The sequence below is a fragment of the Salmo salar genome, chromosome ssa14 (assembly GCF_905237065.1).
Source record: "Salmo salar chromosome ssa14, Ssal_v3.1, whole genome shotgun sequence".
NCBI classification, from domain to species: Eukaryota; Metazoa; Chordata; class Actinopteri; order Salmoniformes; family Salmonidae; genus Salmo; species Salmo salar.
The window spans coordinates 26,785,773-26,811,939 of NC_059455.1; the positions used below are offsets into that span (position 1 = coordinate 26,785,773).

The following is a 26,167-nucleotide window of genomic DNA, read 5'->3' on the forward strand; positions in this document are numbered from 1 at the left end:
AAACAACAGAGTGGAAGTATTAACCCTTCTGACCTCTACCCTTGGTTTGTGTGTAGTGTGTTTTTTTTCTCCCCTGTCCCTGTCCAGCACTCACACATTGACCCAATCTGACACAGGCCAAGTGGGTGGCGTCTATCACTCGCTGATGTCACTGGTGGACTCTGTAATGTCAGTGGTGGACAGCTGGGACTGTAGGAAGAAGGACGATGAGTGTTGTCCCCAGTGTAGCTGCCTAGTCTGCAGAAACCCTCAGCTCTGTTAACTTGGGGTGAAACATGAAGGAGCGGGGGAAAAAAAGAAAGAAAGAGACGTCGATGTTTTGTCATTTCCTGTTGGTGTGCACGTTTTTCACATTTCTCTAAAATGAAAATACCTTCAAACCTAATGGATACATACAGAGCAGTGCCTGCAATAGTTTCTTCTGAAAGCCTTTCTGCTGTCTCTTGTCTCTAAAGCTGATCGCGAGGACAAGTAGCATGGTACGGTCAAACCACGGTTTCACTACCACCTGCTCATGTGGCATTACTGTCATGGTGTCTGAGGGGGGGGGGGTTGTAGTGGTGGGGGGCTGAGCTGGCTGTTGTCTAACACACTCAACAGACATCTAGGAGAGATCAGAACATAGTTACACACACACACATTGACTAGGGAGGTTAGATGGATGCCGGTGAGATAGTAAGTAAAGTAGCTCTGATTGCTTTTGTCCCTTTCTGCCCTCCTGTCACATTTGACTCTCAATCATACATTTGAGATGGACATCATAGGGTGAATCTCGAAGGTATTGTATTATTTATTGCGTGCAGTCTACTCAAAATGTTAGATGGAAGCAAGGACGGCATTGGAGGAGAAGGTCTGAGGAGATCTCTCCTTGCTTCCCTCTGATGTTATGTGAAAGAGGTGAGGAGATGATTCAAGGAATCAGGAAAAGACTTCTGAGATTCACCGCTAGTCTTATCAATGAACCACAGTTTTTTTTTCAGCATCAGAAACACCAACTACAGCCAACACTGCCACCTAGCTCCTCCCTCACTTCTCCCACAACACACCAACCATCCACATCTATCAAACACCCACCTTCCCCATCAAAAACCTTGTGTAGCACACTGATATACACACCAGAGTTTGGGTCAGTTCCACCTATATTCCAAATGATTAAGGTAAATAGCATTTCCTATATGGAGATATTCCATGTCAAATACAGCTGACAAGAATTTAAATAGAATTGACCCCAACTCGGACCTTCCAAAACACACTTCAAGGAAAATTCCATTGTTTCAATAGTCCATTGTTGATATAGTCCCAAACTGTTTTGCATGTCAGCGATCAAGTTTTGAAGATATAGAATTTTCTAAATATAGAAATACAGCCGTTATGATGCATTTTTCATCATATAGTGCCTTCGGAAAGTATTCAGACCCCTTGACTTTTTCCCCATTTTTGTTACGTTACAGCCTTATTCTAAAATGTATTACATTGTTGTTGAGGGAAAAAACAACAATCTACACACAATACCCCATAATGACAATAGCAAAAACTGTTTTTTATCAAAACAATATGGAAATATTATATTTACATAAGTATTCAGACCCTTTACTCAGTACTGTGTTGAAGTACCTTTGGCAGCGATTACGGTCTCGAGTCTTCTTGGGTATGACGCTACAAGCTTGGCACACATGTATCTGGGGAGTTTCTCCCATTCTTCTCTGGAGATCCTCTCAAGCTCTGTCAGGTTGGATGGGGAGCGTTGCTGCACAGCTATTTTCAGATCTCCCTAGAGATGTTTGGGCTCTGGCTCTGGGCTCTGGCTGGGCCACTCAAGGACATTCAGAGACTTGTCCCAAAGCCACTCCTGCGTTGTCTTGGCTGTGTGTTTAGGGTCGTTCTCTTGGAAGGTGAACCTTCACACTAGTCTCAGAACCTGCTCCAGAGTGCTCAGGACTTCATCAAGGATCTCTCTACTTTGCTATGTTCATCTTTCCCTTGATCCTAACAAGTCTCCCTTCGCAGTAGGGATGGTGCCAGGTTTTTCTCCAGACCTGAAGCTTGGCATGCAGGCCAAAAAGTAAAATCTTGGTTTCATCGGACCAGAAAATCTTGTTTCTCATGGTCTGAGAGTTTATGCTCTGACATCCACTGTCAACTGTGGGACCTTATATAGACAGGTCTGTGCCTTTCCAAATCATGTCCAATCAATTGAATTTACCACAGGTGGACTCCAATCAAGTTGTAGAAACATCTCAAGGATGATCAATGGAAACAGGATGCACCTTCGAGTCTCATAGCAAGGGATCTGAATACTTATTTGAATCAGGCGTTTTTTGTTTTTTATAACATTTGCAAAAATGTAAAAAAAAAACGTATTGCTTTGGCATTCTGGGGTATTGTGTGTAGATTGAGGATTTTTTATTTATTTAATCAATTTGAGAATAAGGCTGTAACTTTACATGTACTGTATGATTCTGCGTTGTGCATCAAATGCAAAATGTGTCATACCGGCTGTATATCTGTATGATGCATCAGCAATGGACTAATGAATCAAATACCAGAAGATGTGTGGTTTTCCTTTAAGCCATACCCCCCCATACACACACCATACACACACTATTCTGGCTTGATAGTGCTAATATTTATGAAGGGAAGGGTTCCTTTGATAAGGTTTTTGTACGGACCTTGTTTTGTTGTGTTTGTGGTCGTCAATCATATTCAATTGACCTAACACAGAATGTTCAAGAGTGCTACAGGGATTATAGAATAGAGTTGTAGACATATTGCACAACCTGCCCATTTTACCGTGGCTAGCCTGCATGGGTGGAACAACGGACTACAACACACGTCCCCTTAACAGAGACGTGTTGTCATCCCTTCCTATGTGATTGATGTCTCTGAGATGAGAACAAATGCCCTGTTGCTGGTGGCTGACTGTGTATTGTAATCGTTTGTGACTGATGTAACCTGTGGTCCGTGATGTGTTGATGTAGTCCCTTTGGGTACGTCCTGTTATGAGCATGAGCTGCTTCCTGTCCTAATGCACACTGCCGGGTTTCATGTTGTTCCTGTCATCCCTCCATTCCTGGCCACCTCCTCTCATCCTCCACTCTCATGGACAGTGTCTTTCTTCTGTTTCCTTCCTTCATCTTTGTGAGCTACAAATCCCCTCTGTTGAATCTCCTGCCCCTCACAGTGCAGGTTTCTGTCGGTCTCTTCACTCTACCCTGTGATCTCCCTACAGTCTGTCCTCTCTCCCTACAGTCTGTCCTCTCTCCCTACAGTCTGTCCTCTCTCCCTACAGTCTGTCCTCTCTCCCTACAGTCTGTCCTCTCTCCCTACAGTCTGTCCTCTCTCCCTACAGTCTGTCCTCTCTCCCTGACTTGATAATTGTGTTGTTCAGCAGATTGTAAATGCTTTAAAGATGGTTTCTCATGCCTTCTCCTCTCCCAGATTCAGCATGCAGTGACTCCTCCAAATCAAAGGTAAGTGGCACCAAGTTTTCTGTCCATCTTTTACCTCCTATTTTCTTTTTTGCCGTTTAGCAGATGTTCTTATCCAGATTGATTAGCAATTGACCATTCAGTTTCAGAGCAGAATTTGAATTTATTTAACCAGGTAGGCCAGTTGAGAACAAGCTCTCATTTACAACTGCGACCTGGCCAAGATCAAGCAAAGCAGTGTGACAAAAACAACAACACAGAGTTACACATAAACAAACATACAGTCAATAACACAATAGAAATATCTATGTACAGTGTGTTCAAATGTAGAACAGTAGGGAGGTAAGGCAAAAAATAGGCCATAGAGGTGAAATAATTACAATTTAGCATTAACACTGCAGTGATGGATGTGCAAGTCGAGATACTGGGGTGCAAAAGAGCAAGAGGATAAATAACAATATGGAGATGAGGTAGTTGGGTGGGCTATTTACAGATTGGCTGTGTACAGGGACAGTGATCGGTAAGCTGCTCTGACAGCTAATGCATAAAGTTAGAGAAGGAGATATAAGACTCCAGCTTCAGTGATTTTTGCAATTCGTTCCAGTCATTGGCAGCAGAGAACTGGAAGGAAAGGCGGCCAAAGGAAGTGTTGGCTTTGTGGATGACCAGTGAAATATACCTGCTGGAGCTCGTGCTACGGGTGGGTGTTGCTATGGTGACCAGTGAGCTGAGATAAGGCGGGGCTTTACCTAACAAAGACTTATAGATGACCTGGAGCCAGTGGGTTTGGCGACGAATATGATGCGAGGCCCAGCCAACGAGAGCATACAGGTCGCAGTGGTGGGTAGTATATGGGGCTTTGGTGACAAAACGGATGGCACTGTGATAAACTACATCCAGTTTGCTGAGTAGAGTGTTGGAGGCTATTTTGGGCAAGTTGCTGCAGGGGGTGCTGAGCTGTTGGCTGGGGTAGGGATAGCCAGGTGGAAAGCTTTGCCAGCCGTAGAAAAATGCTTATTGAAATGATCGATTATCATAGATTTATCGGTGGTGACCGTGTTTCCTAGCCTCAGTTCAGTGGGCAGCTGGGAGGAGGTGCTCTTATTCTCCATGGACTTTAGTGTCCCAAAACTTTTTGGAATTAGTGCTGCAGGATGAACATTTCTGTTTGAAAAAGCTGGCTTTAGCTTTCCTTACTGACTGTGTATATTGGTTCCTGACTTCCCTGAAAAGTTGCATATCGCGGGGGCTATTCGATGCTAATGCAGAACTCCACAGGATCTTTTTGTGCTGGTCAAGTCTGTGAACCAAGGACTATATCTGTTCTTAGTTCTGCATTTTTTTAATGGGGCATGGTTATTTAAGATGCGAGGAAAGCACTTTTAAAGAGCAACCAGGCATCCTCTACTGACGGGATGAGGTCAGTATCCTTCCAGGATACCCGGGCCAGCTTGATTAGAAAGGCCTGCTCGCTGAAGTGTTTTAGGGAGTGTTTGACAGTGACGAGGGGTGGTCCTTTGACCGCAGACCCATCACGCACGCAGCCAATGAGGCAGTGATCACTGAGATCCTGGTTGAAGACAGCAGAGGTGTATTTGGAGGGCAAGTTGGTCAGGATGATATCTAAGAGGGAGCCCATGGTTATGGATTTAGGGTTGTACCTGTTAGGTTACTTAATAATTTGTGTGAGATTGAGGGCATCTACCTTAGATTGTAGGACGGCCGGGGTGTTAAGCATGTCCCAGTTTAGGTCACCTAACAGTACGAACTCTAAAGATAGATAGGGGGCAGTCAATTCACATATGGTGTCCAGGGCACAGCTGGGGGCTGAGGGGGGTCTATAACAAGCGGCAACGGTGAGAGACTTGTTTCTGGAAAGGTGGATTTTTTAAAAGTAGACATTAGTGATTGGTGTGTGTGACTGACGTCCTGGTGTTTTGTCCCAGCAGGGCTTGTGGGGCTCTGGGAAGGACCAGTGTAGCAGGGAGATGCTTCGCTCCTCCTTCTTTGTCAGCCGCAAGCGTAAGAAGCCCAAGGACAAGGCTCAGCCCAGCAGCTCTGACGACGACCTGGACGCTGTGTTTGCTAAGAAGGAGCAGCCAGAACAACAGAGCCTGAGCCACCAGGACCTCCACCCAGCCTGGTCCCCAGACAGCCAGACGGATGTGGAGAGGGAGGCCAGCGAGAGAGGGGAACAGCCAGGGGACAGGGTCCAAACCAATGGGAAAGAGTCCCGTTCAGACGGCCTCATGTCTCAGCCCTCTCCATCCCCCTCTCCCAAACACACCCCCTCCCTCAGCCTCCGTACCTCCTCCTCCACACGCTCCCCCCGCCTCGGCCACCGCAGGCAGGTGGTCCACCAGTCATCTCTGTCGGACCCACCCTCCAACTACGATGAGGTCTCAGACCTGGGCACCATGAACAGCACCAGCTCTCAGGCGTCTGTGACGGGACCCAGGGTAAGGCATGGCAGGACAGGTGCCCTGGGACCAGAAACTGGGGCCAGTGGCCTGGGGGCCGAGGTCAGCTCCATCACCTCAGACTACTCCACCACCTCCTCCATGACCTTCCTCACCGGGGCCGAGCTGAGCACGCTCAGTCCAGAGGTACACTCGGTGGCCGAGAGCAGGGGAGGAGATGACGCTGATGATGAGCGTAGTGAGCTGATTAGTGAGGGCCGGCCCATGGAGACGGACAGCGAGAGCGACCTATCGGTGTTTATTGGGAGCATGAAGGAGACCCGGCCGGGGAAAGATATCTGCCAATCAGATGTGCCGGATGCGCCCAGGCCCCTCTCCTCCCACAGACTCATCGAGTGTGATACTCTCTCCAGGAAGAAATCTGCAGCGCGTCAGAAGGCTGACAGCGATTCCTCGTTGGACGGAGGGCAGAGCGACAAGGATTCCAATAGGCTGTCTCGCGTTCTGGGGGTGGTTAAGGGGCGTTCCACCAGCAGCCTTAGCTCCTCCTCCCGCAGCGAGTCAGAGAAGGGGATTGAGCCTGCATGGCGTCTCAAGATCACAGACCGGCTGAAGTTCCGTCTGCGGACGTCCGTAGACGACATGTTCGGGGTGGGCACCCAGCAGAGCCGCTCTCCAGAGGGACGCAGGGACAAGAAGAAGAACATCAGACGCAGACACACCATGGGAGGCCAGAGGGACTTTGCTGAGCTGTCTGTGATGGGGGACTGGCAGGGGGGGATGGGTGGGGGCTCGCGGGCAGAGCTGTCGGCCGTGGACCGGCTGAAGCCCAAGTGTTCTTCCCAGGACTTCTCTATCCGGGAATGGATTGCCCGTGAGCGCCACCGCACCTCCAACCCCGAGGTAAGCCTGGACTTCTCTGAACACCAGGGGGCACTGCTCCTCTTACGCAACCCCGACCCCCAGAACCCCAACCACCAGGCCCAGGAGGCCCTGTCGTCGTCCCTCTCAGACCCCCTCTCACAACGCCCAACTCCAGCTGAGCTGCTGAACGGAGACGCAGGTCCCCATAGTAAAAGCCTGAATCTGTCGGCCACCGCACACCCACACAAACTCTCTGGTGCTCAGGTGGTCCAGTCTCGCTTCTACCAGTACCTGTGAGAGGTGGTGTCTGTCTGGCTAGGAGTGTGTCTGTCTGTCTTTCTGTCTGTGAGATGTGTATGTGTTTGAGAGTCTGTAAGTGGATGTGAGTGATGTTTGTAAATGGCCAGTGAGCATGTACAGGTACTGTGAAGTGACGTTAGTGTTTACTCAGTCTGTTTGGTGGTTTGTGTTTGTACGCTTAAAATAATAAGGGTTACTGCACAGGGGTGGTTTATCTGACTGACACAAGGCATGGAACAAAACATTCAATTCATGTTGATACATTTTCTCCTTTTTCATGACAAATGACAGACTTTGGGATGGGCGTTGGGGTAGAGAAATCCTCACTCCTAACAGAAATCCCTGTTATGCTGAAGATTGCAACTCGAGGGCCTCTTGCTCGTGGATGAACTGATGAGTCAGAAAGTTGATTGGTGTAAGGAAGTGTAAACATGGCTGGTGTTTCAAGTTAAAGATTGTGAAAATACAGTAACTGACTTGTAGGAGGTAGGCTACAGTAGTGAAAAAATGTTTTTTTTTAAGTATTGCAGAGGAACTATTTTTGTTGTATGAGGGTCTCGGTTGGTTAAAAGTGAGTCTTACAGTAACCAAATTTTAAGAATGTATGACATGCTTGCTGTAATACTGACTAAAGCTTTAGTCGCTTGTTCACATTTTAAATTGTACAGATCTCCCTTCCTCTCTCTCTACTTGAAGTGTTTTTATTTTCGGGATAGCTTGTGTTTTGGACTGCCATATGTGCTCTGTGACCGCCGTCGATTGACCTCTTTCAAGGTGCATTGTGACAAGACACTGGACTAACGACGTCATGAAAATACAAAAAAAAAACGGTTTTTATTCCACCCTTTTAAGAAAAAAGCAGTGAACAACTACTTCCCTCTAATTCAATATGCTGTGTACTTGTGGTTTCATGCTTTGGTCAATTAAGGGCATCAGATGGGGGGGTTCAAGAGGGAGAAGAATATGAATAATCAAATCAGAAATCATGTTTCTTTCGCAATAGGAAGTGCCTCAATGAAATGTAAAGGGTGCCAAATTGTCTTTGTTGAGATGCATAAAGATTTTACTGTGAATGACATTATCGTGGACACACTGTCGTTCTACAGGTTCTATCTTAAACAGAGGAACGCCGAGCTTCCATTCCCTAGGCATTCCACTTTGGTCTTCACCTTTTTTATATTTTTGTTTTTTCATTTCCTTTTTTTGCATTAACAGAACTTGAATTTAAAATATTTCTGTATAAAATAAGTACCATGTGTATATAAATGCCATGTTTTAGCTGCCTTTTTGTTTCATTTCCATCAAATGTCCAGATTTTTTTTCTAAGTAAAAAGTACAGTATTGAGATGTTGCTGATGGTAGGGTGGGTGTTAGATTACAGACTGGTGATAGTCCAGTGGTTCTCTGGGGAGTGATGAGAGATTTCTCCCTGCATGTGAAAAGGCTTCATTGAGCTGCTGGACCGTTTGTATCATTATGGCATGTTCTCTCTTTGAGTGGAGGGGCATGGGCTCCTAAACACTGGAAATAAATCTTATCAATGGCTAAAAGGATATGGCTGGTGTTTTTAGAATCTACTGCACTACCGTCCCTGGTTAGTTCCTGCTAAATAGTATTATTCTATAACTATCATGCCCTAATGTCTACCTCAACTCCTACCACACACAAGCAACATCAGTTATGGTAAACTTCCTTCTTTAGCTCTGTAGTGTCACACTAACACTAAAGGACAGTGTCCAATGAAAACAAAGCCACCAAGAAGAAAATGTACTCAAGTAAATTTGAAAATGCTTTATGTACAAGTCACACACACAGTTCTAGTTAGACTTTTCAACATTTTGTAAAACAGCTGACAACTTTCACTGACTACTAACAGAAGTGAGGTCATGGGGACAGACGGTCAAGCCACTGAACACTTCATTTAAATGAGCTGACATAGAACCAAACATTAACTCACCAAAAAAAACACATTCTAAAACGTACACTGAATATGCCTCATGAACCTTTTGAGATAGTTACAACAGCCAGAACTCAGGTTTGTCTATTATACAAGAATAATAGTACACTTTTATAATGGGAGTTATAAAATCGCATTACATTTTCAACCATATGGACTGGTCTGAGCAATGATTCAACTCAAGTAAATTATGTCCAATGTTACAAAAGTGTAAGTCGTTGACATGAATATGTTTACCCCCAGTAGTAAGGCACAGTGACTAAGCGCTCGATTCAATCAGTAGCACTGAAGAACCTGCACTTCAGCGCGATAGGAATTTTAAAGCAATGTTCCCACATTCAGAAGTTACCTTTACATTTCAATTGCACTATAGCACATATCTTCAGCGCTACGGATTGAATTGTACCCTTCCATAACACTTAGAGCGCCACTCCAAATGATAGGAGTGGAAAAAATGTATTACTTTAACTTTGGGATCATAACATTGTACCCTCACTCATTTGGAAAGGACATCATGGACCGATGTGACCACCATACATTAACTCAAAGCCACATTACTTACTGAAAGACATATTCAACATTACAAACAGCAATTCAAATAAATTGTTCTGTGTGCTGCTGTTCTAACATCAGAATCATGGACACAAACTCTCTGGTGGATGGTGAAGTCAACAACAGGTAACTCTTCCATGTTTACTGCAATGAAAATGACCCTTGATGTTCGTAGCCCACTATAGATTTACTTGTGTGTGTGTGGTGGGAGAGGAAATGCATCCCTCAATGGATGCCAGTTGGAGTGGTGGTTCACTACTTTAGCTGTCCACAAGGGGGTTACTAGAGGGTTCTTCAGTGACCAGATTATTTGGTCCCCAAAAAATTACTTCTTCACTGCTAAGATTATATATTTTTTTTAACCAAAGTCAACAACATCCATGATGGAGATGTCTTGCTGGCCAGTCCAGTTGTCAGCCAACCAAAAGTGATGAAGAATAAAAATGAAGAGCGAGGTGTGAGGTCCTTGGTACATGCAGGTACTGTGCTCTAAAGAGGAGCCCAAATTATACAGAGGCTGGAGTAGGTTGGCCTGGTCCTAGATCTGGCTTGCCAATGCCAACTATAAATAAGCATTGTCACAGCTGACCATCAGAGTTGGCAAGACGGCACAAACAGATCTGGGCCACGCTATGGGTGGGGGTAATGAGTTGAGAAGGATTTGTTGCATATTGTGCTGTGGTAGCTGAGTGTTAACCACATGTCAGCTGGTTTAAACATCTCCCTCATCCTCCTTGTCCTTCTTGTCCTCGCTTGGTAAGTCCGGCAGTCGGAAACACTCCTCAAAGAAGTTAACCAGTGATTGGCTCAGGTGTTGCCGTGTGCCATCGCTATGTAGGAAGTGTCCCTCATCTGGGTAGATCTACAGTACAGAGACATTACAAAATAAAAGACGTAGGTAGGTAACAATATTTGACACACTGCTCATAACGCCTTCATAACAATGTCCTAAACATGTTGTCAAGCTAAAGTGTCAAGATGTTAAGCTTACCTGTAGAGAGTAATTTGCCTTCTCATTGATTAAATGGTTGATGAATTTTGCAGAGTGCTGGAAATGGACTTTCTCTTTAGGGAAGGAGAGAGGGTAACATGACATGAAAGAGGCGTATATTCAGTCACAGTACTTCAACATTCAGCCTCAAAGTTAATAAGACTGCTTTGACACTAAGCCAATGCCCAAATAGGAGTTGGCAAGACAGCACAAACCAATAGATCTAGGAAAGGCTAACTTATTGATAGTAATGACTACCATCAGCAGTTGGATGGATGATCATGTACTTCCTGTCCATTAGGTGAGCTGCCCGGTGTGCTAAACTTGCCACCTGAAGGAATGAGGACAGCGAACAGCAGCATGAAATACAAATTATTCCACATCTTGTCTGACTAGCGGATAAAGTGTACGAAGTGATGAATCTTTACCGAGTATACTCGAGAGTCTGTCTTTGGTGATCCAAGGTATCTCTCTGAAAATGCTGAAGCTGGTATATAAAGAAGGAACACATAATAGCATGTTATAAGGCACTGTTCAAACTATAATACATTGTTTGTAGTGAGAAATGATTCATGCAGCAAGAAATGATGTTGCAAAAGCAAATCATTACGTTATACCATATAACTTGAAATCTGTGATGGGCGAGACGGCTGCTCCACATTTAAGCAGGGAGTCTTCAGCACTTAAAAGCAGGGTGGCTAAATATCCTCCATAAACCTATATCGACAGATAAGGTACAGTTAGTGAGGGACACTTAATAGTATCGTATTTCTTGAACAAACAGTATAGAAATACATTGTTGACATATCAAGGCTAGAGCCTTCACATACACCACTCCAAAGACAAACTGCATACAAATTCTAACTTTCTATAGACAAATGAGGACTGAGTGCCAAACTGAAAACTGATTGAAATATTTATGTTGTTACTGGGCCGTAGTGTGTAGTTGCTCTCTAGTTATGAATCCAAAATGGCACTCTATTCCTTTTATAGTGCAACATAGAGCAGAAGCTCACCCCATCATATCTAAACTCAGCAAAAAAAGAAACGTCCTCTCACTGTCAACTGCGTTGATTTTCAGCAAACTTAACGTGTAAATATTTGTATGAACATAAGATTCAACAAAAGAGACATACATTGAACAAGATCCACAGACATGTGACTAACAGAAATTGAATAATGTGTCCCTGAACAAAGGGGGGGCCAAAAAATCAAAAGTAACAGTCAGTATCTGGTGTGGCCACCAGCTGCATTAAGTACCGCAGTGCATCTCCTCCTCATGGACTGCACCAGATTTGCCAGTTCTTGCTGTTCTTCCACCAAGGTACCTGCAAGTTCCCGGATATTTCTGGGGGGAATGGCCCTAGCCCTCACCCTCCGATCCAACAGGTCCCAGACGTGCTCAATGGGATTGAGATCCGGGCTCTTCGCTTGCCATGGCAGAACACTGACATTCCTGTCTTGCAGGAAATCATGCACAGAACGAGCAGTATGGCTGGTGGCATTGTCATGCTGGAGGGTCATGTCAGGATGAGCCTGCAGGAAGTGTACCACATGAGGGAGGAGGATGTCTTCCCTGTAACGCACAGCGTTGAGATTGCCAGCAATGACAACAAACTCAGTCCAATGATGCTGTGACACACCGCCCCAGACCATGACAGACCCTCCACCTCCAAATCAATCCCGCTCCAGAGTACAGGCCTCAGTGTAACGCTCATTCCTTTGACGATAAACGCGAATCTGACCATCACCCCTGGTGAGACAAAACAGTGACTCGTCAGTGAAGAGCACTTTTTGCCAGTCCTGTCTGGTCCAGCGACGGTGGGTTTGTGCCCATAGGCGACGTTGTTGACGGTGATGTCTGGTGGGGACCTGCCTTACAACAGGCCTACAAGCCCTCAGTCCAGCCTCTCTCAGCCTATTGCAGTCAGTCTGAGCACTGATGGAGGGATTGTGCGTTCCTGGTGTAACTCGGGCAGTTGTTGTTGCAATCCTGTACCTGTCCCACAGGTGTGATGTTCGGATGTACCAATCCTGTGCAGGTGTTGTTACACGGGGTCTGCCACTGCGAGGACGATCAGCTGTCTGTCTCCCTGTAGCACTGTCTTAGGCGTCTCACAGTACAGACATTGCAATTTATTGCTCTGGCCACATCTGCAGTCCTCATGCCTCCTTGCAGCATGCCTAAGGCACGATCACGCAGATGAGCAGGGACCCTGGGCATCTTTCTTTTGGTATTTTTCAGAGTCAGAAGAAAGGCCTCTTTAGTGTCCTAAGTTTTCATAAATGTGACCTTAATTGCCTACCGTCTGTAAGCGGTTAGTGTCTTAACCTGTCTGGGCTAGGGGGCAGTATTTTCACGTCCGGATAAAAAACGTACCCGATTTAAACTGGTTACTACTCTTGCCCAGAAATGAGAATATACATATTATTCTAAAGTTTCTAAAACTGTTTGAATGGTATCTGTGAGTATAACAGAACTTATATGGCAGGCAAAAACCTGAAAAGATTCCATGCAGAAAGTGGCCTATCTGACAATTTGTAATCCTTCTGTTGCATCTCTATCGAAATTACAGCATCTGAGCTGTTACGTGACACTTTCTAAGGCTTCCATTGGCTCTCTAAAGCCTTCAGAAAGCAGATTGACGCGTCTCCTGTCTCTGGGCAGATAACAGGAGCAGAGTTTGTCAGTGGTCTGCCTGGGGACAGAGAGACTGGAGATGCGCTTTCACAAGACCTCACCATTTTTTTCTTTCCCTCTTTGAATGAATAGAACGTTGTCCGGTTGGAATATTATCGCTATTTTACGAGAAAAATAGCATAAAATTGATTTTAAACAGCGTTTGACATGCTTCTAAGTACGGTAATGGAATATTTTGAATTTTTTGTCACGAAATGCGCTCGCGTGTTACCCTTTGGATAGTGACCTGAACGCACGAACAAAACGGAGGTATTTGGATATAACTATGTATTATTTGGAACCAAAACAACATTTGTTGTTGAAGTAGAAGTCCTGGGAGTGCATTCTGACGAAGAACAGCATAGGTAATCCAATCTTTCTAATAGTAATTCTGAGTTTAGGGTTGCCCCGACGTTGGCGGGTGTCTGAATAGCTAGCCTGTGATGGCTGAGCTATGTACTCAGAATATTGCAAAATGTGCTTTCGCCGAAAAGCTATTTTAAAATCTGACATAGCGGTTGCATAAAGGAGTTCTGTATCTATAATTCTTAAAATAATTGTTATCTATTTTGTCAACGTTTATGATGAGTAATTTAGTAAATTCACCAGAAGTTTTCGGTGGGTATGCTAGGTCTGAACATCACCTGCTAATGTAAAAAGCTGGTTTTTGATATAAATATGAACTTGATTGAACAAAACATGCATGTATTGTATAACATAATGTCCTAGGAGTGTCATCTGATGAAGATAATCAAAGGTTAGTGCTGCATTTAGCTGTGGTTTGGGTTTTTGTGACATATATGCTTGCTTTGAAAATGGCTGTGATTATTTTTGCCTGGGTACTCTCATTTTTACATTTTTAGTCATTTAGCAGACGCTCTTATCCAGAGCGACTTACAGTAGTGAATGCATACATTTCATACATTTCATTTTATGCATTTTTTTTTTTTTGTACTGGCCCCCCGTGGGAATCGAACCCACAACCCTGGCGTTGCACACACCATGCTGGCGCTGCACACACCATGCTCTACCAATTGAGCCACAGGGAAGACTCCTGACATAATCTAATGTTTTGCTTTCGCTGTAAAGCCTTTTTGAAATCGGACAGTGTGGTTGGATTAACGAGAGTCTTATCTTTCAAATGGTGTAAAATAGTCATATGTTTGTTTGAAAAATTGAAGTTATAGCATTTTTGAGGTATTTGTATTTCGCGCCACGCGATTCCACTGGCTGTTGAATAGAGTGGGACGCTAACGTTCCACCTAGCCCAGAGAGGTTAACGACCGTTCCACAGATGCATGTTCATTAATTGTTTATGGTTCATTGAACAAGCATGGAAAACAGTGTTTAAACCTTTACAATGAAGATCTGTGAAGTCATTTGGATTTTTACGAATTATCTTTGAAAGATAGGGTCCTGAAAAAGGGACGTTTCTTTTTTTGCTGAGTTTGGATATGTGGGAGTGAGCTTCTGCTCTATGTTCCAGACAGAATAAAACCCTCGCCCACTCTTTCTTCAGCTCAGATACAGTACTTGAGTTGACAAGAAGAGGAGTAAAGGGAACAGATTTTTATTTTTATTTTTACATGGTTTGAATAAGTAGCTAGCTTCTTTTCTTCAAGCATTGATTCTCCTTACCTTTCCATATACTCCAATTCGACTTTTGTCAATGTACATTTCTTTCGATATCAGTCTAGAATAAAGAAGAATAAACAATCAATGCTTTGTTGTTATTCGATTTACAACAACCCAGTACTATAATGAAAAATTGTATCATAGTTTTTCCCACTGTAATTAAACTGTACCTCCATATAGCAACTGTAAGATCTGGTAACATGGTCTTAGCATATAAAGAGGGAGCAATTATTTGAATTCTCAAAGAAGATTATACTGTTTCCAGGTGTGTGTCTCTCCCTCCTTCTCACCTGAGGGCCTCCATCTGGTCCCTCTCCTCGATCACGCCCAGTTTCCTCCTGATGCGGTGGAGGAGGTTGGTGCCCTGGAACCCGGACCCGTGGCCGTCAAAGCGGATCACAATGGTACTATAACTGCTCACCAGCACCGTGGCCCAGTCCACACGGAACTGCTCTGTCACCATCTGTCCGCCAGGCGTTCCGTCCCTGGGGGAAACAGAGGACAGGTGGAACCAATGATCCATTATAGCTCTCTGTTATGGTCCAAAGTCATGAGTCCAATGTCAAAACAGAATATGCTATAATTCTAATATAATCTCTACTGGGGTTTGTATGATATTTTTATCTAGAATAACATTAACTGTATTGTGTGTATGCGGGGGTAGTTGTTGCCATACTTACACTAGTAGCAGGAGGGGGTAGTGAGCTGTGTCTATGAAACCAGCTGGCTTCAGTATCTGCATCGTCAGAGCTGCAAAAAACAAGACTAAATGAAATGTTCTTCTTAAATTATCATATCAAATCTCATAACTAATACCATTGTTAGAGTGCAGCCCAGTAGTGCATATCAGCATTTATGAAGACATTATACAAAGGGTGGGTCTAATCCTGAATGCTGTGTCATGACTGTCCTGTGAGGATTCAAATAGGTCAGATCAGCTTGGCAATGGAGGACCCTGTTGTAAATTAGAGGAGATCCAGGGTCTCCCTCTCCAAATTCACAAAGGAATGTGCTTTGTCTCCAGTGACGTTTTCCCGCCGAAACTCGAAAACATTCTAAAGCGAATACTGGAACAATATTTCTAACATAGAATGTGGTGAATGGTCAGAGGTGATCTAAAGAATAATAATGTCATATGGGTTGTTATTTTGTGATGTCATTAAAAATGTTAAAAAGGAAATACTGTAACTTGAAGATTATATAAACACTACATGTACAGTCTCCATCCTTAACGTTGTGTATGAAATATGAAAAACTATGAAATTATTTTAGTTAAGATAAGAATGTGATTTTAAGAGCCATAAGAGATCATTTGTCTCCTATAAACTTTGCACAGTAAGTAGCCACTCCCCGAGCGAGGTCAGAGAGCGTGTCAGCCTGACGGAACCGCCCCTTTCGACCAGAGTGCATAAAGGATTGGTAAAGAAATGAACTTTCAGACCAGAGAGGCGTGTAGCTGCAGCTCACATCCAAAGTGGTTCGAACTCTGAATAGCAACACAAGGTAGAGGTGACAAGCTCACCTCCCGGACAATTATTGGTACGGCTGATTAGCTGTCCTAAGTAAAGTATCTAGAAAAGAGAATTTAAGTGGGACCATTCTACTAATCTTCTCAAATCACTGTAGTATGCTACTCTCATCCCCAATGGGAACCATCGGCACGGCTGGCTAGCCTATCTTCAGAGGCAATTTCAGGAGTGAATGAAAGGTTTGTGTGATTGCTGTGAGAGTACAGTGGCAAGAAATTGTATGTGAACCCTTTGGAATTACCTGCCACAGCATCTCAAATTTGGTTTAGTTCAGGACTCTGACTGGGCCACTCCAGAAGGCGTATTTTCTTCCATTCTTTTGTTGATTTACTTCTGTGTTTTGGGTTGTTGTCCTGTTGCATCACCCAACTTCTGTTGAGCTTCAATTGGCAGACAGAGAGTCTTACATTTTCCTGCAAAATGTCTTGATAAACTTGGGAATTCATTTTTCCGTCGATGATAGCAAGCTTTCCAGGCCCTGAGGCAACAAAGCAGCCCCAAACCAGGATGCTTCCTCCACCATACTTTACAGTTGGGATGAGGTTTTGATGTTGATGTGCCTTTTTTCTCCACACAAAGTGTTGTGTGTTCCTTCCAAACAACTCAACTTTAGTTGAATCTGTCCACAGAATATTTTGCCAGTAGCTCTGTGGAACATCCAGGTGCTCTTTCGCGAACTTAAGACGTGCAGCAATGTTTTTTTGGGACAGTAGTGGCTTCTTCCGTGGTGTCCTCCCATGAACACCATTCTTGTTTAGTGTTTTACGTATCGTAGACTCATCAACAGAGATGTTAGCATGTTCCAGAGATTTCTGTAAGTCTTTAGCTGACACTCTAGGATTCTTCTTAACCTCATTGAGCATTCTGCGCTGTGCTCTTGCAGTCATCTTTGTAGAACCGCCACTCCTAGGGAGAGTAGCAACAGTGCTGATCTTTCTCCATTTTATAGACAATTTGTCTTACCGTGGACTGATGAACATCAAGGCTTTTAGAGATACTTTTGTAACCCTTTCCAGCTTTATGCAAGTAAACATTTCTTCTGAGATCTCTTTTGTTCGAGGCATGATTCACATCAGGCAATGCTTCTTGTGAATAGAAAATTCAAATTTTGTGAGTGTTTTTTAAAGCAGGGCAGCTCTAACCAACATCTCAAATCTCGTCTCATTGATTGGACACCAGGTTAGGTAACTCCTGACTCCAATTAGCTTTTGGAAAAGTCGTTAGCCTAGGGGTTCACATACTTTTCCAACCTACACTGTGAATGTTTCAATATAGACAAGAAAAATCTCCCAGTCGCGAACCCAAAATCTCTAGCGACACAGCTAGCACTGCAGTGCCTTAGACCACTGCGCCACTCGGGAGGCCATATGATGACATATATAATGTCATCATAAAGAATGCAGCTGAAAAGGGCATTGTCTAGCTTCCTATGCATAGGTGCACCATGGAGGGATACCTACTGTAATCGTCTATGGTGATGGTCTCGTACTCCACTTTGGGCATCTGCATGTTGTGGTACGTGTTATTCACTCCCTCGTTAGTCTCCAGGTCCAGGACCTCTGCAGTGACATGGAAGAAACAGTCTCATTGTTCACTTACAGTATAGTCTGAGTGGCAGCTTCATGAAGCATCGAACACATTTCCCATTTAATTTTTTGTGATGTGATTATAAAGACACTATACTGAATAAAATGCCCCTCAGCTTCAGTGCCCTTTATGGTACAGGCCAGGGTCAGGCTTCATAGCACTCACTCTGTCTGTCTTTTGTGCTGTAGATGGCAACACTGGGTACATCAGGGCCTGGATGGGGATACATGGGGGGGGCAGAGAAAGAGAGGTGGAGGTTATTATAGGAAGAAACACTTGAAGGTTCATATAAATGGCCTCAAATGGAGAAGCAAACAAAATACACATTTCACTGTATTTAAAAACCAGAGAAAAAAATGCCTCTCACTCTCTTTCCATCTTTAGTAATGCAAGTCTAGAAATAACCCCTCTCAGCCAGCCATGTGTCATTACTGAGAAGCCACTGTCTGTCTGTAGCACCTTGGGGAGCAGCTGAATGAATACCAGGCTGTTATTATTACTCAGAACAGACCAGGGCTGCTCTCCACTCACAAGATCGAATTAATGAAAAGGCCGTTGCCCTTTTTCCTCTCCAGAGCGGACCCTCTAAACAAATCAGCTGCCATGGCAACTGCACCAGTAGGAGAGAGCGATGACTAACGTTCTCAGAGAGCCATGCAGCGCTGAGCCCGTCCTCATCTGTCCCTCCCTGGGCCCTGCTCTCATTTCAGACAGAACCTGTCTGACACACAGGAAGCAAACTACTGTAGTTTGATACAGCAGGAACACTGTAGGATGCAGGCTGGCAGTTCACATTTTGTGGCTGGCAGTTCACATTGAGCTACATCTGATTGGCAAGTAGAAACAGTGGTTAGTGGTGTACCACATTCAGATTCAATACAACCTTTTGCCACAGCATTGAACACTAATTCAATTTAATATTTTGAGTCATATTTTTTATTAATTTTTTATATTTGACACTAAACACCCCACTAAAACCTCTGCAGCATAGCCAAAGACTTCAATGTATTTATGTATCACAAAAATCTACTGATTCAGGAAAGTGCAACATATGCTGCTTAGTGTTCAGGATTCAAGATCAGGAGCACTCACCTTTACAGTTGAGCAGGAAGTACTGCATGTTGTGGCTGAAGGAGCCGTCCACATAGCCACACTTGAACTCACATGACAGACAGCGGCGGTTGAACGGGCCTTTAGTGTCCGCACTGATATAGGATAGATACAGTAAACCACGCTATTAGCATTATCTGGAGTATTTCTCCTGTCTTATCCGGTGTCCTGTGAGAATCTTCTCTCTCTCTCTCTCTCTCTCTCTCTCTCTCTCTCTCTCTCTCTCTCTCTCTCCCTCTCCCTCCCTCCCTCTCCCTCTCCCTCTCCCTCCCTCCCTCCCTCCCTCCCTCCCTCCCTCCCTCCCTGAGACCATGCCTCAGGACTACCTGGCCTGATGACTTCTTGCTGTCCCCAGTCCACCTGCTGCTGCTCCAGTTTCAACTGTTCTGCCGCGGCTATGGAACCCTGACCTGTTCACCGGACGCGCTACCTTGTCCCGGACCTGCTGTTTTCGACTCGCTCTCTCTACCGCACCTGCTGCCTCTAACTCTGAATGATCGGCTATGAAAAGCCAACTGACATTTACTCCTGAGGTGCTGACCTGTTGCACCCTCTACAACCACTGTGATTATTGTTATTTGACCCTGCTGGTCATCTATGAACATCTTGGCCATGTACTGTTATAATCTCCACCAGCACAGCCAGAAGAGGACTGGACACCCCTCAGAGCCTGGTTCCTCTCTAGGTTTCTTCCTAGGTTCCTGCCTTTCTAGGGAGTTTTTCCTAGCCACCGTGCTTCTACATCTGCTTTGCTTGCTGTTTGGGGTTTTATGTTGGGTTTCCGGTATAGCACTTTGTGACATCGGCTGATGTAAAAAGGGCTTTATAAATACATTTAATTGATTGATTGATTATACCCTATTAGATAAAAACAATTACAGAGTGATCTCTCACAAAATAAACTCTCTAACTATACCTGTAGAGGTGTCGTCGTTTTGGATCATCCTCTGTGCTCAAAAAGTATCTGTAAAACATTGTGATGAAGATCAGTTTGGAGTTCAATGACTATTACCTGAACAAGAGAAGGTAAGTCAAGTTTCCATGGTAACATTTGATCAACTATAAGTGATAAGAAATTATATGTATTTAGGAATCATAATGGTACTATTTGGTCACGTTACTGTAATGTATGGGTGGAGAGACTTACATGAGCTGCTTGTCTTGGCTGTAGGCTAGTATCTGAGTAACATCCCAGTCTCCTGATGTCAGCGACTGCAGAGTGTCTGTGCTGGTGTTGGGCTGGAATGGAACAATACATGTCAACATGACAACTACAGGTTAAAGAACAGTTGGCTACAGTTGGCTCTGGCAAACAAACAGCAGAGACCTGAGGACACCATCCAACCTGGAACTGAAACAGACCAGATACAACTTCAATTATCACTGAGGTGTCGAAGCCTTTGAGCCCAACAAATGGCAGGAATCTCACAGGCTACTCCACCCAAATCCAGAGCCCTTTGAAGCTCTCTCCCGCTGTTCAGAGACCATCCACTGGCATTTTCCACAAGAAATCTGCCTTCAGAAATAAAAGCTTCTCCCAAGTGGGTGTGACACCTACTCCTGTTGCCCGCTGCTGGGATTCCACCTGGCGATCTGTTCACCGTCTGCCCTGTCTTGTCTCTCCCTGTCTAGTACAGGTATCCCTACCACACTCCCCCCTCTCTCCCGAGCTTTCGTTCACCTCCAGCACACAGGCACTGTTGGGGCGAGTGACTTTGAACTTACAATGGCTAGCCCCAAATCATTATATATTTTTTCTTGTGCATTTTTCTATTTGCCTCACGAATCCTGTATGCTTTGTTGACACTGAGCTTTCTTGTTTACCCAACCGTGGGATATACTATGTTTGTTCCCACACTCGGGACTCTGACTCTCTATTGGTTACACAGACTTTTGGCCTCATAACCACCTCTCGCTGGCTTTGTGTTCATGTTACCTGATGAAATTGCTGTACAATATGATCTTGTTGCCATCTAATGCACATTGAAATCTTATAAATCAACACTGCAGAGCTCTCCCTGTCCTCTGCCTGTCCTCTGCCGTGCCTTGATTGTATTACTGTTGATGATATCGGGAAATGTGCATGTGCACCCTGGTCCATATACTGTTGCTAGCTCCAATTCTTACTTGTGCTCTGATATCAGCTTCACTGATTGCTGCTCTCGTAAAAGCCTGGGTTTCTGCACGTTAACACTAGAAGCTTATTTCCTAAAATGGATCAATTGAAAGTGTGGGTTCACAGCTCCAATCCAGGTGTGTTGGTCATTACTGAGACGTGGTTAACCTGTTGGGGATAGGGGGCAGTATTTGCACGGCCGGATAAAAAACGTACCCGATTTAATCTGGTTACTACTCCTGCCCAGTAACTAGAATATGCATATAATTGTTTGATTTGGATAGAAAACACCCTAAAGTTTCTAAAACTGTTTGAATGGTGTCTGTGAGTATAACAGAACTCATTTGGCAGGCCAAAACCTGAGAAGATTCCAAACAGGAAGCGCTCTCTCTGACTATTTCTTGGCCTTCTTGATCATCTCTATCCAAAACAGGGGATCTCTGGCATAACGTGACATTTTCTAACGCTCCCATAGGCTCTCAGAAGGCGCCAGAACGTTGAATGATGACTTTGCAGGCCATGGCTGAAAAACAGCAGCGCATTTGGATAGTGGTCGATCTGAGAACAATGAGACTGGGGCGCTCGTGCACGAGACTCCACCATGTTTACTTTCTCTCTCTTTGAACGAAAACAACGACTCCCGGTCGGAATATTATCGCTTTTTTACGAGAAAAATCGCATTAAAATTTATTTTAAACAGCGTTTGACATGCTTCCAAGTACGGTAATGGAATATTTTGATTTTTTTTGTCACGAAACGCGCCGGGCGTGTCACCCTTCTTTACCCTTCGGATAGTGTCTTGAACGCACAAACAAAATGCCGCTATTTGGATATAACTATGGATTATTTGGAACCAAACCAACATTTGTTATTGAAGTAGAAGTCCTGGGAGTGCATTCTGACGAAGAACAGCAAAAGTAATCCAATTTTTCTTATAGTAAATCTGAGTTTGGTGAGTACCACACTTGGTGGGTGTCAAAATAGCTAGCCTGTGATGGCCGGGCGCAATACCTTAGAAATGCTATTACTTCAATTTCTCAAACATATGACTATTTTACACCATTTTAAAGACAAGACTCTCGTTAATCTAACCACACTGTCTGATTTCAAAAAGGCTTTACAACGAAAGCAAAACATTAGATTATGTCGGCAGAGTACCCAGCCAGAAATAATCAGACACCCATTTTTCAAGCTAGCATATAATGTCACATAAACCCAAACCACAGCTAAATGCAGCACTAACCTTTGATGATCTTCCTCAGATGACACCCCTAGGACATTATGTTATACAATACATGCATGTTTTGTTCAATCAAGTTCATATTTATATCAAAAACCAGCTTTTTACATTAGCATGTGACGTTCAGAACTAGCATTCCCACCGAACACTTCCGGTGAATTTACTAAATTACTCACGATAAACGTTCACAAAAAACATAACAATTATTTTAAGAATTATAGATACAGAACTCCTTTATGCAATCGCTATGTCCGATTTTAAAATAGCTTTTCGGCAAAAGCACATTTTGCAATATTCTGAGTAAATAGCCCAGCCATCATGGCTAGCTATTTTGAACCCCACCAAGTTTGGCCCTCACCAAACTCCGATTTACTATTAGAAAAATTTGATTACCTTTGCTATTCTTCGTCAGAATGCACTCCCAGGACTTCTACTTCAATAACAAATGTTGGTTTGGTTCAAAATAATCCATAGTTATGTTCAAATATCCTCTGTTTTGTTCGTGCGTTCAAGACACTATCCGAAGGGTGACGAAGGGTGATGCGCCCGACGCGTTTCGTGACAAATAAATTCTAAATATTCCATTACCGTACTTCGAAGCATGTCAACCGCTGTTTAAAATCAATTTTTATGCGATTTTTCTCGTAAAAAAGCGATAATATTCCGACCGGGAAACCCTGTTTCAGTTCATAGACGAAAAAATAAAAACATGGTGTCGCCTCGTGCACGCGCCTCAGTCTCATTGTCCTCTGATCGACCACTATCCAAATGCGCTACTGGGGCTCCAAAGGCATCATTCACCAGTTTGCCGCCTTCTGAGAGCCTATGGGAGCCGTAGGAAGTGTCACGTTACAGCAGAGATCCTCAGTTTTCAATAAAGAGAGTGTAGAAGCCCAAGAAATGGTCAGACAGGCCACTTCCTGTAAGGAATCTTCTCAGGTTTTTGCCTGCCATATGAATTCTGTTATACTCAAAGACACCATTCAAACAGTTTTAGAAACTTTAGGGTGTTTTCTATCCAAAGCCAATAATTATATGCATATTCTAGTTTCTGGGCAGTAGTAATAACCAGATTAAATCGGGTATGTTTTTTATCCGGCCGTGCAACTACTGCCCCCTAGCCATAACAGGTTAAACCACCCGACCAAGTCCTAAAGCAATGGGACTCCCTAAATCTTTCTCAGATTATTACAAATCCCACAAGGTATGACTCCAAACACCCAGAAAAGGCTACTCTCCTTGATGTTATCCTCACAAATAATCCCGATAGGTATCAGTCTGGTGTTTTCTGTAATGACCTTAGTGATCACTGTTTCACAGCCTGTGTTCGTAATGGCTGCTCAGTGAAACGAACTTTCCTGATTTGTCATTGACGAGTGGCAAAAAACTTTAATGAGCAAGCCTTCCTTCATGACTTGGCCTCTGTAAATTGGTACAGAATCAGCTTGATCCCCTCTGTCGAAGACGGTTGGACCTTCTTTTTTATATTTTTAGTGGTATGCTTAACAAACACGACCCCATAAAGAAAATGAGAATTAAAAACAGGTTCAGCCCCTGGTTCAACCGTGATCTTGCAGAGTTACTCCACCTCAAGAATTGCATTTGGCGAAAGGCTCGGCACACGCATACTCAGGCTGACTGGCTCTCGTTCAGGAAAATGAGAAATAAGTGTACTCAGGCTATGCGGAAGGCCAAAGTTAGTTAATTTAAGGAGCAGTTCTCTCTCTGTGGGTCTAACCCCAAGAAGTTCTGGAAAATGGTTAAAGATCTGAAGAATAAACTCTCCTCCTCACAGCTGACCTTGTCCCTTCAAGTTGATGTGGTTGTTACTGACAAGAAGCACATGGCTGGGCACTTTAGTCACCTTTTCATTAAGTCAAGATTCCTATTTGACTCAGCCATTCCTCCTTGCCCGTCCAACATTTCCTCATCTCCCACCCCTTCCAATGCGATTAGCCCCGATGCTCCTCCCTCTTTTCCCCCTGCCCTGCTACAAAGTTTCTCGCTGCAGGCGTTCACTGTGTCCGAGCCCCTTAAACTTGACCCCCCAAAAAACATCTGGGTCAGATGGTTTAGACCCTTTCCTTTTTAAGGTTGTTGCCCCTATCATCACCAAGCCAATCTCTGACCATTTTAACCTGCCTCTTCTCTCTGGGAAAGTTCCCATTGCTTGGAAGGCAGCCACGGTTCGTCCTTTATTTAAATGGGGAGATCAAGCTGATCCTAACAGTTATAGGCCTATTTCTATTTTGCCCTGTTTATCAAAAGTATTGGAAAGAATTGGCACTAATCAACTGACTGGCTTTCTTGATGTCAATAGTATTCTCTCAGGTATGCAATCTGGTTTCCGCTCAGGTTATGGATGTGTCACTGCGACCTTAAAGGTCCTCAGTGATGTCACCAATGCCCTTGAATCTAAGCAATGTTGTGTTGCTATTTTTATAGACTTGGCCAAAGCTTTTGATACGGTAGACCATTCCATTCTTGTGGGCCGGCTAAGGAGTATTGGTGTTTCTGAGGGGTCTTTGGCCTTCTAGAGACGTCTGTGTTCTTTTGCCCACCTTAATATTTTATTTTTATTTGCCAGTCTGAGATACAGCTTTTTCTTTGCAAATCTGCCTAGAAGGCCAGCATCCCGGAGTCGCAACTTCACTGTTGGCGTTGAGACTGGTGTTTTGCAGGTACTATTTAATGAAGCTGTCAGTTGAGGACTTGTGAGGCGTCTGTTTCTCAAACTAGACACTCTAATGTACTTGTCCTCTTGCAAAGTTTCTATTCTGGTTAGAGCCAGTTTGCGCTGTACTCTGAAGGGAGTAGTACCCAGCGTTGTATGAGATCTTCAGTTTCTTGGCAATGTCTCACATGGAATAGCCTTCATTTCTCAGAACAAGAATAGACCGAAGAAGAAAGGTCTTTGTTTCTAGCCATTTTGAGCCTGTAATCGAACACACAAATGCTGATGCTCCAGATACTCAACTAGTCTAAAGAAGACCAGTTTTATTGCATCTTTAATCAGAACAACAGTTTTCAGCTGTGCTAACATAATTGCAATTAGCCTTTTAAAATTATAAACTTGGATTAGCTAACACAATGTGCCATTGGAACACAGGAGTGATGGTTGCTGATAATGGGCCTCTGTATGCCTATGTACATATTCCATAAAAAATCTGCCGTTTCCAGCTACAATAGTCATTTACAACATTACCAATGTCTACACTGTATTTCTGATCAATTTTATATTATTTTAATGGACTTTTTTTTTTTTATTCTTTCAAAAACAAGGACGTTTCCAAGTGACCCCAAACTTTTGAACGGTAGTGGAAGGAGGACAGTGTTGTTCTACCTGGGAGGTTGACATGGAGATATGGAAGAACTTGCCCCTCCCACCCTGAGGTATAGCTCTGGTAAAGAAGAACTTGTATCCATCATGGGAGAAGAGTGGCGCTTCGTTCTACAGTAGGGAGAGAAAGGAGGAGTGAGTCTGAGTACATGAGACAGATAAATCGGTAAAGTGCACTTCTGTCCCTCCTACCGCCTCCCCTTCTTCTGTAAGTTTTGACTGTAATGTATGGGTTGTTTTTTTATGTGTGTGGTGAGTGATAAATGTTATAAAATGCTTTTACTGTTCATATCACTTACCTGTTTGTGTAGCCAGCTATCACTTTCATCCTCATGTTTCTAGAAAAGTATGAGATAGCAAGTAAGGGCTAGGGCCAGTGTAAGAGGGCGGCGCTGTGTGCATGCATGCGTGCGTGCGT

The 26,167-nt window shown here is 43.9% G+C and overlaps 2 protein-coding genes across 8 annotated transcripts in view; one reads left to right on the forward strand and one right to left on the reverse strand.

Moving 5' to 3' along the window:
• The window catches only part of LOC106569193 (rho GTPase-activating protein 21), a 78,769-nt gene extending 70,207 nt beyond the window's left edge, over positions 1 to 8,562 (forward strand). For 3 of the 4 annotated variants that reach the window (XM_045694144.1, XM_045694145.1, XM_014140299.2), the window contains 2 exons: positions 3,439 to 3,470; positions 5,375 to 8,562. In XM_045694144.1, coding sequence (XP_045550100.1) covers positions 3,439 to 3,470; positions 5,375 to 7,009 — 1,667 coding nt within the window. In that variant the 3' untranslated portion in view covers positions 7,010 to 8,562. The remainder of the gene's footprint in view (positions 1 to 3,438; positions 3,471 to 5,374) is intronic. The other variant, XM_045694146.1, reaches the window with a different exon arrangement.
• A 226-nt stretch (positions 8,563 to 8,788) lies between these two features.
• Positions 8,789 to 26,167, reverse strand: part of LOC106569194 (dipeptidyl aminopeptidase-like protein 6) — a 172,908-nt gene continuing 155,529 nt past the window's right edge. For 3 of the 4 annotated variants that reach the window (XM_014140303.2, XM_014140301.2, XM_014140304.2), the window contains 15 exons: positions 26,049 to 26,087; positions 25,753 to 25,860; positions 20,201 to 20,292; positions 19,970 to 20,017; positions 19,036 to 19,148; positions 18,109 to 18,156; positions 17,817 to 17,915; positions 15,508 to 15,577; positions 15,118 to 15,312; positions 14,831 to 14,885; positions 11,130 to 11,229; positions 10,941 to 10,999; positions 10,771 to 10,843; positions 10,513 to 10,586; positions 8,789 to 10,383 (listed from right to left, as the gene is read on the reverse strand). In XM_014140303.2, the coding sequence (XP_013995778.2) occupies positions 10,234 to 10,383; positions 10,513 to 10,586; positions 10,771 to 10,843; positions 10,941 to 10,999; positions 11,130 to 11,229; positions 14,831 to 14,885; positions 15,118 to 15,312; positions 15,508 to 15,577; positions 17,817 to 17,915; positions 18,109 to 18,156; positions 19,036 to 19,148; positions 19,970 to 20,017; positions 20,201 to 20,292; positions 25,753 to 25,860; positions 26,049 to 26,087 (1,323 nt within the window). In that variant the 3' untranslated portion in view covers positions 8,789 to 10,233. The remainder of the gene's footprint in view (positions 10,384 to 10,512; positions 10,587 to 10,770; positions 10,844 to 10,940; positions 11,000 to 11,129; positions 11,230 to 14,830; positions 14,886 to 15,117; positions 15,313 to 15,507; positions 15,578 to 17,816; positions 17,916 to 18,108; positions 18,157 to 19,035; positions 19,149 to 19,969; positions 20,018 to 20,200; positions 20,293 to 25,752; positions 25,861 to 26,048; positions 26,088 to 26,167) is intronic. The other variant, XM_014140305.2, reaches the window with a different exon arrangement.